At 49.1% G+C, this 13621-nt stretch overlaps 1 protein-coding gene across 2 annotated transcripts in view; it reads left to right on the top strand.

Annotated features, from left to right (window-relative positions):
• Zbtb16 (zinc finger and BTB domain containing 16) overlaps positions 1-12361 on the top strand; it is a 184429-nt gene extending 172068 nt beyond the window's left edge. For both annotated transcript variants that reach the window (NM_001364543.1, NM_001033324.3), the window contains exons 6-7: positions 4318-4485; positions 6787-12361. In NM_001364543.1, the coding sequence (NP_001351472.1) occupies positions 4318-4485; positions 6787-7016 (398 nt within the window). In that variant the 3' untranslated portion in view covers positions 7017-12361. The remainder of the gene's footprint in view (positions 1-4317; positions 4486-6786) is intronic.
• Positions 12362-13621: the final 1260 nt, after the last annotated feature.

The raw sequence follows: 13621 nt of genomic DNA, 5'->3' as shown, positions 1-13621 counted from the left end.
CTGTAAGGATGTAGTGGAGTTTGCACACAGCATAAATGTTCTGCACTCTTCAGGGAGGGCTGAAAGAACTTCTCATCCTCCTAGCCTTTTCCTAGCTGAGGGATGGGGTATGTATGTGGCTGGCCCTTACATGGGTGACGGGCTCTGATGAATAAAGAAGGAGCTTCACTTTCAGGACCTGAGCAGTACGGTCCAGCCAGTTGTCAGCATTCTCACCAAGGAGCCTGCCTTGGCTCTGGGTTCTGGATGCCACCCTAGTCAGAGGAGCACAATGCCATATCATTATCAAAGGTGAAAGGCTCACCAGATGCTTAGAACTACCTAGGGCTGCTTGGTAGACAGGAGGGGGTCTTAGCAGGTAAGGTCCAGCAAGGGGGACCAAAGAGAGAGGCGTATACTCAACAACTTTCTCTACAGCGTCCGCATAAGGACCTCCCAGTAAGACATCATCCCATCAGTGATTCCCTCATAGACCCCCTAAGTTCAGTCTCAGGGAAGATGACCAGCTTCCGTTAGCCACCTCCAGGTATGGCATTGGATCAAGTCACTTGATATCGCATGGCATGAGTGACTCAAGCCCTACGAAGTCCACCCAGGATGCAGCTTACTTTGCCCATGCCCCTGTCTCGGAGTTCATTTAGCCACGTGTCAGTCCAACTCTACTCAGGGCAAGCCAAGCTTCAGATCTCCAGCAAGGACAGAGTTTGGGTGACACCCTTGCTCATTCTAGAAACGCAGACATGTGTGCCCCTTGTGCACACACATTCAAGCACTCATTGATTTTCACACCAGCCCAGCAGAGGCTCTGCCCACCCCTGACACAATGCCTTATTAATATTCCGTTGCTCTTGGCCCATTTGCTGCTGGGGCGGGTGTTTAGCATCAGCAGCTGTGTTTGGTGCGTTAGTCCAGCCGTGCTGTTGGCATTGATGGATCCTTGATTCACATGGCTCATCATATAATAAACTCTCAGCTGCACGGAAGGGAGGGGCCGAGAGGACGGGATCTGAGGAGCCCGGGGCCGGGGTGGGGAAGGAGGACGGTGGGGTTGACCGGAGCAGAAGGAAGCCACATGGTAATGACAAACCGGGGGAAAAGGAGGGTCACAGGTGCCCTGGGCAGGCCAGAGGGGCTCTAATTAGTCTCGTTTGTCCTGCACTTAATGTCAAGCTCATTAACGCGCCTACAGAGTTAATCAACATACCACAAATTGGATTTTGACTTTTGTCGCCAGCTTTATGTACATTGTGGCCAGCCTGACACGCTCAGCTCTCAGGGAGAGGGTTGTAGGCCTGGTAGCCACTGAGCTGTAAAACCTGGGTGGGGTGAGAGTAGGTTTGTGTCATAGTGACTTGTCATTTTTGCTTTTTTTTTTTTTTATTCTCTGAATGCTTTTCACTCTTTCCCTGGGCAGACTCCAGGGAGTTCCTATTTAAACTCATTTAACATGTGATCCACTTTGTAATTAAATTCATAAAAATCTGATCAAACAAACCCCTCCGTTGTTTGTTAAACTCTTAGGGCCCCCCTCTGGAAGCCGGGAGCACACACAGGCAGCCAGCCCTCCCTCACTGCCACCCCCTCTTCCCAGAGGGGGGCTGGGTGACTGCCGATGTACGTTTTAATTACCGGCTTCGGCTGAAGTCTCACGTGGCCCTTGCTTTATTTATTTATTTATATCTTAATGAGGATACTGAATCTTTGATTAAAGTCGTAATCGTTGCTGATTCAGGAAGGAGGGGGAGCTGGGTGTCAGACCAGACGGGGCCATGTGTGCAGACAGACAGACAGAGGAGGGAGGGAGGGCAGGTGGCCAGACAGCAGAGAGACAGACAGACAGACAGACAGACAAGAGACAAACAGGCAGGCAGGAAGGGAGAGAGGAAGAGTGGGGAGAGAGAGCAGCAGACAGACAGGCAGGCAAGACAGCAGACAGGCAGACAGACAGTCAGACAGCAGAGAGGCAGAGAGACAGGCAGACAGAGGGGGAGGGAGGGTAGGTGGGCAGACAACAGAGAGATAGACAGAAAGACAGAGACAAGCAGGCAGGCAGGAAGGGAGAGAGGGAGGAAGGGAGGGGGAGAGAAAGCGACAGGCAGACAGACAGACAGGCAGGCAGGTAGACAGATGGCAGACAGACAGGCAGACAGACAGACAGGCAGGCAGGTAGACAGATGGCAGAGAGACAGGCAGGCAGACAGACAGCAGAGAAAGGCAGAGAGACAGGCAGGCAAGCATATGGACAGCAGAGAAACAGAGAGACAGAGTCTCATGCACAGGCTACCCCTCACTATGGTAGTCCTATAGTCAGTCAGTACCTGTATCAGTGAGGGCTAACCTCGTGCCTTTGATGGGGATAGGAACAGATCCTTGGTATAGCTCTAGTAGTGAGAGAGACAAGGGTTGGTTTGGCCAGGCCTGTGAGCTACGACAGCGCCCCTTAGATGGTGAAGACTGGTGAGGGATGGGACCTCTCTCTGTGCTTATGTCATGAAGTCTTGCCCCCCCCCGCCCATGTCCCATGTTCTTTCTGTATATCTTTCACCCCACGAGAGAGAGTGCCAGTGAACAGATCCCAACAACCACTCCCCACAGAGCCTCAGAGAAATGTTCTGAGCCATCAGAGGAGGTGAGAATTTATGTGGGTGCTGGGGGGGCTGCAATTCAGGAAGAGGGACTTTTGGTTAGTGGCCCACAGAGGGGAGATGGCAGAGAGAGTAAAATATCATTTTAAAGAGGAAGTGAAGGCACAGACATGCGAGTCTATAAGGAGAAGGACAATTTATGCCCAGGCACGAGCACAGTTTGACATGGGGATAATGAAAAAACGTAGGTCATTGTGGATGACTTAAGCCTTCAGCAGCTGAAGAGAATGTATGAAATGCAGGGGACATTACACGGTTGGCAGCCTCACACATCTGCAGAGGGACAAGTGAAATACAGTGGGCCATTCTTTACCATAAACTGTGGTTGTTGGAGATGCAGCCCAGAGAAATTGTAATTACAGTGACAGAGGAATCAGCGATATTTAAATATTCATGAACAAAGTCTGGGGTGATCAATCTATCTTTATTGTCTGCGCCTTCGCTCCTGTAATAAATAAGTAGCTCCGCACCTCACCTTTCATTCCCCGAGCTCGACACCTCCGTTACAGAAGTGCAAGGTGGATAACCCCACTCCTACCCCTTCGGCCCACGGGAATTGAAATGTGGAGTGTCCCAAGAGAATGGTCAGCTGATGGACATGAGGCTAGACCAAGGAAGGGCTGTTCTTCCCAGCCCATTACCCAGAATTCTCCAGGAGTTGGTTTTGAGCCTTTCGTGGGCAAGCACTGGGGGCATAAGGGTGGGAAAGGCTCCATTCTTACCCTGGAGGTGTTTCTTGTGGCCCTGTCAGTCAGTACAATGCAGTGTGGTGTCATTTAGCCCTGTGGTAAGTGCCCAGTGTTCAGATCCTAGAACCAGACCATAGCAGAAGTCCCAACCTAGCTACTTCTAGCTGGGTGACCTTGGGACAGTGGTTAAGTCCCTCTATAAACAACTCATTTTCCCCCTCATTTGTAAGATAAGCATATCTTCCATCAGATGGTTTCCATTGCCATGTGACACGGTCTCTGTGATGCTCTCAGATAGCGGAAAAAATACAGCACACGTGGACCATATAAATGTCCTATGTTTTGGGGGGCTGGGGTTTTTTGGTTTGTTTTAAGTCGTGTTTCTGTAAATAAAAGACTAAAAATGTTAGGTATTCTTCTCGTTGGGGATAGAGAAGAAAACACAGCTCGGTCTGCCTGGGGAGCTAGAAGGGGAGCGAGTGTGCACATGGGGGAGGGGTGATGGATGATCAGGGATCCTTAGGGTTTGCCAGGGAAAGGAGTAGAAGAGAAGCAGGAAATACACTTAACTAGTCAAGTAGGTGAGAGGGTGGTGGATAACACTGGGGATCAAAGAGAAGTTCTCCAAGCTGGAGGGATTTTTTAAAGGGTAGGAAAGCTAAGCTGGAGTGGTCCTTGGCCCAGAACCAGAGGAAATAGAGAAGAGTTAGTGAAGCCCCTGGCTCTGCTCCACCGACACAGGGGCCTGCTTCCTCAGGGCCATTACTCTTTGTTGGTCCAAGCAGGCTTTCTTTTCCTGGGACTGACCCTTACCCAGGGATGACAGCAGAGCCACAGTAAGTCTAGATGTATGAACACAGGGACTGGCTATTCACGTTGTGGGATCAGTCAGGTGGCGAATATAGGCAAACTCAGGACCCTGCTGTCCCCTGAAACAGGCAGGAGGAAGCAAGGATCTTATATCCAGTCTATTGTTCTCACAGGTGACCACCCATATGAGTGTGAGTTCTGCGGCAGCTGCTTCCGGGATGAGAGCACACTCAAGAGCCACAAGCGCATCCACACAGGGGAGAAGCCCTATGAGTGTAATGGCTGTGGCAAGAAGTTCAGCCTCAAGCACCAGTTGGAGACGCACTACAGGGTTCACACAGGTACTTGAGGGCCAGGCTGGCTCTGGGACCTGTATGGTGACTGGGAATAGGTAGTTATTTGGAGAAGCCCAAGCAACCATGGTTCAAGGCTCAACCGGAGAGAAAGGGGTCTATTAAGAGATCATATGGGGACTAGAGAGATGGCTTGATGAAAAGGGTGCTTCCTGTTTGGACCACAGTTTGGTTCCCAGCACCCACATTGGATGACCCATGATCATCTGTAACTACAGCTCCAGGAGATCTGATGCCCTCTTCTGGCCTCAGAGGGCACCACATTCATGCACACACATACACAAATAAAAATAATTTTTATTTTTTAATTTATATCTTTTTATTTTTCAAGGCAGGGTCTGTGTAGCCCTTGGCTGTCCTGGAACTCATTCTGTAGAGCAGGCTGGCCTCAAACTCACAGAGATCCACTTGCCTCTGCCTCCTGCATGCTGGGATTGAAGGCATGCACCACCACCATTCGACTTTAAAAAAGTATTTTTTCTAAAAAAAAGAGATAATATGTGGTCTGAGTACCATCCTCCTCCTCTGAAGGCCAAGGCAGACATTACTAATCAATTGTGACAGATAATAGTAATCAATTGCAGTAGTGTGTCAGTCAGTCCTCCTAGGCAATCATACTATAAACCATCCAGGAGTATCAGGCAATATGATGCTTCTTATAAATCCCAAATTACAGTTAAGTTGGTCAGAGTGGGGAGAAGTGAAATTTGAGTGATTTTTATGTTGCTCCATTCACAGTTGGAGGCATAATCAGAGGGCATTAAGTTATGATAAGGGTCAGGAAGTTGTGACATTAATTCTGGTGTTCTGAAATGAAAGGAGCCAGTGTATTTAATGGTAGAATGTTCCACCATGACAGAGTGCTTCCACATTCCTTTTTACATAGAAAAATCATGATTCTCTGTCTTTTATTGGGGGTCTGGGGACAGACAGAGGACAGGGTTTGGAGTTGGAGAGAGTAGAGCCCTAGGACCGGCCTCTACTTAATTGGAAAGCCTATTTCTTCCCCATTCTAAGTTCAGTTGCTTAAAATGTGCCCCGGTGGGAGTATTGACTGGATAGCATTGGAGCATGTGTCTTTGGAGAGCTGGTTGTTAAATACCCACCCCCTGTAGTCTGCCAGCTGCGGGGAAGGTAGCATTTTCTGTGAGGCTAAGGGTGAAGTAGAGCAAAGAAAGATGGCCTCTCTGATCAGTGGGGACAGCACCCAGTCCAGACAAGGGTATGGTGACCTCAGCTGGCTTAAGAAAGAGAAGAGCCCAGGGAGAGGCAGGCAACCGGCAGGTGTAGGCGGCGGAGCTCTTCTCAGAGCTCTGTCTCCTGGCCTGAGCTCTGTTTTTCTTGCCTCTGGCTTAAAGCCACAGGAGAAGACAGGGTGCTTATGGCTGACACGTGAGTGGCCCAAGGGATATCCCAGAGTCCCAGGGTTCCCTCAGTCCCTTGTTGTGGGATGTGACCTAGTGGGCAGATCATTAAATGCATCGGCGGTGACTATTGTAAATAGCTGGTCGATAGTTAGATCACTTTGGCTGTTCATTACTTCATTATTTGCTGGGGCCTCAGCACGGAGGAGTATTGATAGCGAGATGGCTGACCAGTTAATTACTGTATTGAAACAAGGTTCTCTTACATCTCTGCTCAGCTCCAGGGGACTCTAGTGGAAGGGAGATCTGGATAGCCGGCTAGGGTGACACTGTCGTACACTCCTAGGCTCTCTGTACTGCCCCTCCGCACTGTCCTAGACTGGGAGGCAAAGTCCAGGAGAGGTCCTTGGAGCATTAGTGGGTAGACAGCCCTAGATAGAGTATATTTGAAGAACTGGTTTCTTGGATTTCCCCTACCTCTCCTCCTTACTGACTGTAGCTCTAAAAAGACTGTATCCATTCTCCTGTTCCCTGCGGGTGAGCTTGTTATGCTGAAGCACCCAGAAGGGCTTCAGGGACTTGCTATCCCTTTCCACAGCATACACATTTCCTTAATTAGAAGGGAAGCACCCTGCCTTAAGATAGTAAGACCAGAGCCCAGAACTTCATGGACAGTCCTCTCGTTACCAGCCACTAGCCTATTTACAGTAGTCACAAAATAAAGTAGGAGTGAAGTGCCACAATGACCAGACCACTAGGCCTGTGTGGCTAACGGCTGCCTTGTTCGATGGTCCAGCCCACGGTCTTGGGAAGTTCTGTTGACGACTGCAGGGCTACAAGGATGGACATTCTCCAACAAGCCCAAGGATGGCTCAAGGCCCTTCGGGTCTTCACATTCCCCTGTCCTGTCTTGTCTTTTCCACAGGTGAGAAGCCCTTTGAGTGCAAACTCTGCCACCAGCGCTCCCGAGACTACTCGGCCATGATCAAGCACCTGAGAACACACAACGGTGCCTCGCCATACCAGTGTACCATCTGCACGGAATACTGCCCCAGCCTCTCCTCCATGCAGAAACACATGAAGGGCCACAAGCCGGAGGAGATCCCACCTGACTGGAGGATAGAGAAGACGTACCTCTACCTGTGTTATGTGTGAAGGGGGGGGCATCCCCCCCAACACATGGTAGAGCAGTGGCAGGAGCCAGCAAAGGCGAGCTAGAACCAGACAAAGTGGAAAGACTACGGAGAAAAGAATAACAGAAAAGAAAAGGGGGAAATAGAAAAAAGAGAGAAGGAGAAGGAAGCCTGATAGTTACTTGGCCTTGGATTATTTCCTGGGGCTCCAGGTGATCTGGCTATCAAACCACTGCCCCCTCCCTGGGGTCTCTGCCCTCCTTGGTTCTCTTGGGTGGGTGGGGTGGGTTTGCTCATTCACACAGGGGCATATTTTTCTCCTCTCCACAACCTATAACTTCGTTTTGTGTCTAGAAATGGAAACCAGGAAGCAGAGGTGAGGGTCTCTCTGGTCAGAGCCATGACCTCTTAGACCTCCTTTCCCCTCCTCTGAAGAGGATGGGAGGGGAGCAAAGAGGGAGAGGCAGAGATGGGGGGGGGGTCCCCAGCTGATGCTCAGAGTGGCAGCTCTGGCGTCATGGCGGGAGAGGCTTTCTGCTCTGCCCAGCTACAGCTGGTGCCCCTCACTGTCTCTGAGAGTCCAGTGGCTCTCCTCACCCTTCAGCTTTTTGCACCTGCTTTTGATGGCTGTTCTCTGGTCACAAGGGGCTTACACCGTCTGTGGATCTGAACTGTATCTTCCCTGGGTTCCTCCTAGGGAAAGCTGTGTCAGATTCCAAAACTTCTTCCTTCCTTCCTTCCTTCCTTCCTTCCTTCCTTCCTTCCTTCCTTCCTTCCTTCCTTCCTTCCTTCCTTCCTTCCTTCCCTTAGCTTTCAGAGAACACAGAACAAAATAAAGCAGGCATTGTACCCCACCCAAACTCCCTCATGAGCAAGAGTCCTGCTGAGCTGCACTCTGCTTGCAAATGGAAACAAAGATCAAACAAAAACCAACTAAATATATTCTATCCCACCCTCCAAACAAGTACACATCCCTGCAACCGCAGCTCAGCCCCTAGGGGAAGGAATCTCATCATCCTATTGAAAGGCCCCTTTGCCCCAGATGGGGAGTGAATGCCCCCTCTCAGGTGAGCTTTACGTGGTGGAGGTGGGAGTGGATGCCCTGCCTGATCAGAGTGGGAGGATTGGCCACTGGAGAACGTTACTGTCACTGAGGATCCTCTAAGCACAGGGAGAACCCTAGATCTGGAGATTAGCACCGACTTCCTGGCTGGGAGTGGAGGTGGTGGGGCTGCCCCCAGGGAGCAGAGGGGAGGAGCTGATGGCGCTTCTGGCCTCTTGTCATGTTTGCTTTTAGCACATTGTACTTGAATTACCTCAGTTTCTTTCTTTTTTTCTTTCTTTTTTTTTTTTGTGACCTCATGAGCTTTTGAATCCCCTATCTCCTTCCCCACCCTTTTGGTTGTGAGAGATATTAGAGGAACTGGGAGGGTGTCATTTTCTGTTCTAGTGGAAGTTAATAGTTGGCTTTGAACTTGACCTGGTAGAGGCCCTCCCCTTCTCTGGCTGGAAGCTGTAGGAAAAAGTGGACCATTCAGGATCTGAGTGGAGGCCAGGAGGGCTGAGAAGGTGGTGGGAGTGGAGGGAAGGACGACTGGGTTGTCACTATGTCTCCCCATAGTATCACTAGTCACTGTTGGCACCACCCAGGGCTCAGACCATCAGTGCCCAGCTTTAGTTCAGCCGGAAACACTCTGGAGAAAGGTCCCAGTGGTCTTAGAATTATCTGGGCTGTTTAGGTTCTAGAGGGCCTGTTATTAAGATCTATACAGCCACGTGGTCTCCTGCCGTTAATACTGCCAGAGTTGGTATATTTTCATGGCTGCTGTCTGTGTACATGAGGGGCAGATGAGCCAGGTTTTGTTGTGCTGGGTGGGGTATTGTTTTTCTAAAAGCTACCTCTTCTGTTTGTCCAGTCTTTGGTTCCTTCTGCAGCTCTGCCTCCTCCAGCCTCCCTGCCCTGAATTTTGGGAAGCACATTTGTAATAATCTCCTTTGCTTTGGGACGGACCCACACCCACTTCATTTCGTGCTTTATGTATGTGTAAGAGACCTGTTGTCTTTTCCTCTCCTCCTCCTCTTTCTCTGAGAGAGAGTCATGGCTGTGTTTTGATCTCAGATTTTAAAAAGTGGTTTAGGAAAAAACCGTTGACAGGGGCAAAGGGCCATGAAAAGGAACAGAAAGTCCGAGGGGTGGCCGCTGCTGTAGCCACGCCCCCTATTCACCGGCCACGCCCCCATCCCGCCCATTTTTACCCCCTACAATTTCATCCATCTTATCTGAAGGCCTTAAGAAAAAACATGTGTTGAGAGGATATGGGCTGGGGTCGCTTGACTCTCAGTGTGAGGTAGGGATGGTAAAGTGCAGAGGGGACTATTTGGAACTGTAGGGATGACTTAGTGCATTGGGAAGGAAAAAAAAACCCTTAAGCTTGAAATACGTGGCCAGAACAGCTGTTGTGCTTATAATGTGAAAAGAGGATCTTCTAGAAAAGAGTGGTCTTTAAAAGTCGTCATATACTATGGCTTATTCCCCTGACCAGGGGGATGAAGTGTGAACTGCTCACCTTCAGGGATCTTTAACTCCCAGAAAACAGCATTTTTAACAGGAAGATGTCATTCAAGATCGGTGACAAAGAGAAAACCTTTCGACTCCTCCATAGAACTGGCTGGTCCCTTGCCTCCCAACCCTTCCCACTCAGCCTGCCCCACACAGACCCCCGCCCAACCATAAAAGCTGGAGAGGGCTGAGCTGATCTTTTCAAACTGTAATATTTTTGTAGTATTTGTTATTTCTTCCGTTCTACAGGACCTTGCTCTTTTCCTTTTGTAATGTGAACAGGGGTGGGGGTGAAAAAGGAAAAAGTAAAAAAAAAAAAAGTTCATGGCCATCAACAGCAAAATCTGTACGTGTGTGTGTGTGTGTGTGTGTGTGTGTGTGTGTGTGTGTGTGTGTGTGTGTGTGTGTGTGTGTCTGGAGGTGAAGTCACGAGGTATTGTCTGTGCTGCTGTCTCAGTGTTGGTTGGTACTTGCTCAGCCTGCCCTGTCTGTCACTGAGGGCTCTGGGATCCTAGTGGAGACAGGGACCGCTTAGAAGGGACCCCTTCCTTCTGTTTCTCTTGGAGCCAAGACACCTGCCCCTATGTTCCATCAGGCCTTCCCCCCAGTTTCCCATTCAGGAAGAGGAAATGGTTTGGAAGTTGCCAGGGCCTTCTCTGCTGGGCTTGTTGGCCAGTGGGCAGGGAGGAGCTGTCTGAAGCCTCTGGAGCACGGAGCTGAGGAGGCTGGAAGGGTGGAGGCCCTTTCTTTCCCAGGGTAAACTGTGTTTCCACTCGTTGAGACGTCTGGATAGTCACGCCTCTGCCTTTGGCCATGTTGTTAACAGAACCCTGGAACCCCCGACTTGCTGCTGCCTTATCCAGCTCGGTGACCTTCTCCCCACCTAGCAAATCCAAGCTGCTCACTGGTCCCTCCCCCTGCCCAGTTTCTACGAATGACTCCCTTCATGCCTCTGACTACACTGACCCCCCCATCAGTGCTTCTCCCCTGCTTACTCCTTTGCTCATTTAAAGCATTAAAATCCTATATGTATATAGGATAGACAAATATATATATATTATATATATAGAAAGAGATATAGCAAGAGAGATATAAGATAGAGAAATGTCATTGCTGCTTGGTTGCTTTACATGAAGAAGAGGAAGGCAGGTCTGGGGTACAAGGGGTGGGTTAGAAGGCTGGGTGAGCCCAGTGATTCAGTACAATCCAGGGATACCACACGGGCTTGTGTAAATCTTCGTGCCTGAACAGTTTTTCCATGTTGAGAAAAAAAAAAAAAAGAAAACTGCTGCAGATTTTTAGGGATGTATGGTATTGCTGCCAGGTACCGTGGGGGCAGCCGGGATGGGAGGACCAGTGTCCCTTAGAGGAGACAGGAAGCACTTTTGGTCTTGGGGCATGGTGGGGGAAGTGGAGCGGGTAGTAGACTTTTTGGCCATTCCCCTAGCCAGCCAGACTAGGGTGGACACTGGGGAATGTGAGACAGATACACAAAGAGCTGGGGGGCTGCGGTTCTGTTGATTTATCTCCCCCACCCCCCACTTGCTATCTTCTCCCCCCCTTCTATACAGCCTTGCCCTCTCCTGAATCTTCTGACCCGGCTATGGTGGCCGCACTTACCTGGAGGTTCCTGGAGGAGGACAAACAGCAGAACTAACAATGGGTGGAGGAGGATAAAAAAGAGATGCCCAAGAGAAGGGTTGGGGACAAACAGAATAGATGGAGTCAGGGGAAAGAGTGAGGAGAAGGGAGAGAAAGCCCCAGCAAGCCTGCCCACCAGCAGCTCTGAGTCCTCGGCTCCTGGGTGGCCCACTTTGCAGACAGGGTCCCTCCTCCCCGAGTGTATCATAGTACTTGTTCACATAGTGTTATGCATGAATCCTCGTAAGGTGAAGAACCGTCATGATGCACCATGCCATCGCCCTATATATAAAGATAAATATATATATATGTATGTATGTATGTAAGTTATAGCACTGAGGGCCCTCTGGCCCTGTTGGACCAAGCAAAACTAAGCCTTTTGGTTTGGGTGTCATGTTTCCTTGTTTTTTTGTTTTTTTTTTGTTTTTGTTTTGTTTTGTTTTGTTTTTTGTTTTCTTGTTTTTTTTTCTTTTTTTTTCTTGTCTGATGTGAGAGCACAGGTGCCAGTCTAGTTGCTTCGTTATCACAGAATAGTGTTTTTAATTCATCAATGTTCTAGTTAATGTCTACCTCAGCACCTCCTCTTAGCCTAATTCTAGGAGGTTGCCCAATTTTGTTTCTTCAATTTTATTGGTTCTTTTGGTTGTTGTACAAATCACTCTCCCCACCCTTGGCCCCTCCCCCTTTCTCCTCTCCTGTCTCTCCCCCCACCCACCCTCTCCTCCCCTCAGGTCCGACTCCCTCCCTCCAGTTAGCCCCATCTCACCACTCCCCTTGCCTTCACTTGCCTCCAGTCCAGACTGCTTTCTGTCCACTTGGAAGTGCGCTCCCCGTTGCAGCCGCTTACCTACCCACACCTGCCTTCCTTCTGTGTAGATTGATGCATTTCTTGTTAACTTCAGTGTTTCTGACAAGACTTTAAAAAAAAAAAAAAGGAAAAAAAGTGAATTTACTGCTGCAGGTTTTTTTCTCCATGTGTCACCAAGTGAAGTTTGTGCCTTCTATAGCAAAGAGAATATTTTTTACATCCTACTAACAGTAGATTTTTTTGTAGTGAACATTTTTTGTATTTTTATTTATAAGTCTCATAAGAAAAATAGCGATGTTCAGTTGTATACCTTGAATCTGCAGTTAGAAGAGAATAAAGTTAACTCAGTTGTCTCTGGCTCCAAGTGTCCTTTTTAAAAAATGTGCCTCGACCTCTTTCTTTCCTGTCTTGGGTGGGAACACACTGGAGGAACTGGGATTTCTGCCTGGAGATGAAGGCAGAGAAATGTTAATGTGTTAGTATAAGCCCTGATTGTTTTGCATTCTTAGTGATTTGGTGACCGGTGTGTGTGCACAGATGCACAGGTACACACACGAACATCTGCCATGGTGCATGTACGGCGGGGTGGGGGTGGGGGGGTGAGGGTGGGAGGTCAGAGTACAGCTTCTCGAAGTCTCATTCCACTGTGTGGGTTCTGAGGATCTACTCCAACCTTCCATGGCACGTTCCTTTGCCACTGAGCCATCTCAGCCCCACATTCAGCCTTTTTTTTTTTTTTGCATGACATTTTAATGCTACATTTACAAGTCACAAACCCAAGGATTGAACTCAGGTCATTAGGCCTGGCAGCAAGGGTCTTGGCCCACTGAGCCATTTTACTAGCTCCCATTCTTGCTTTTAAAATATTTCGGTTACATTTTATTTAGTGTGTGTGTGAGCGTGTGAGTATGTGTGCACACGCTCACACACACACCAAGCACATGTATAGAGGTTAGAAGACTAAAAGGTTGAGGAGGAGTTCTGTGTATGAATGGTTTTCCTGCACATATGTATGTGCACCCTATGTGTTCCTGCTGCCTGCCCTCTGAGGTGAGAAGAAGTTTTCAGATGCTCTGGAACCAAGGTCAGAAATGGTTGTGAGCCATCAGGCTGGGAATCGAGCCTGGGACCTCAGCAAGAGCAAGAAGTACTCTGAGCCATCTCTCCATCCCAGAATACAAAGGGAGTCCATTCTCTCTGTTTACCTTTGAGTCCTGAGAACCCAAGTCTGGCTGTCAGGCTTGGCAGCAGGTACCATTTCTCACTGAGCCATCTCATCAACCCAACACCCTTGCTTTGGGGTGTGGGTTGAGAAGCAGTGTTAAATGTATGAATGTCGTTTGACCTTGGAACAATGCACTAAGTGACAGTTTCATTCAGAAAAACTCTTGGCTTGAGTGATAGTTTCTGCACTGGGAATTCAGGAAGCAGCACTCCCGAAGCTGCCACGTTTTTTTCAAAGTGTGTGGTGACCACTCAGTCTCATGCAGTCAGTATGCGGGGGTCTAACCCTGACCAGATCAGATGCCAAAGGATGCCTGCTTTTCCCAGGCTTGAGGTACGATAGCCCTCTGTCTTCTTCACGGGGAAGCAAGCTTCGGAGTTGTCTCAACACAGA

The sequence above is a fragment of the Mus musculus genome, chromosome 9, assembly GCF_000001635.26.
Source record: "Mus musculus strain C57BL/6J chromosome 9, GRCm38.p6 C57BL/6J".
Taxonomy (NCBI): Eukaryota; Metazoa; Chordata; class Mammalia; order Rodentia; family Muridae; genus Mus; species Mus musculus.
The sequence above is the reverse complement of the archived record's forward strand: the minus strand, read 5'-3'. Positions and strand labels throughout refer to the sequence as shown.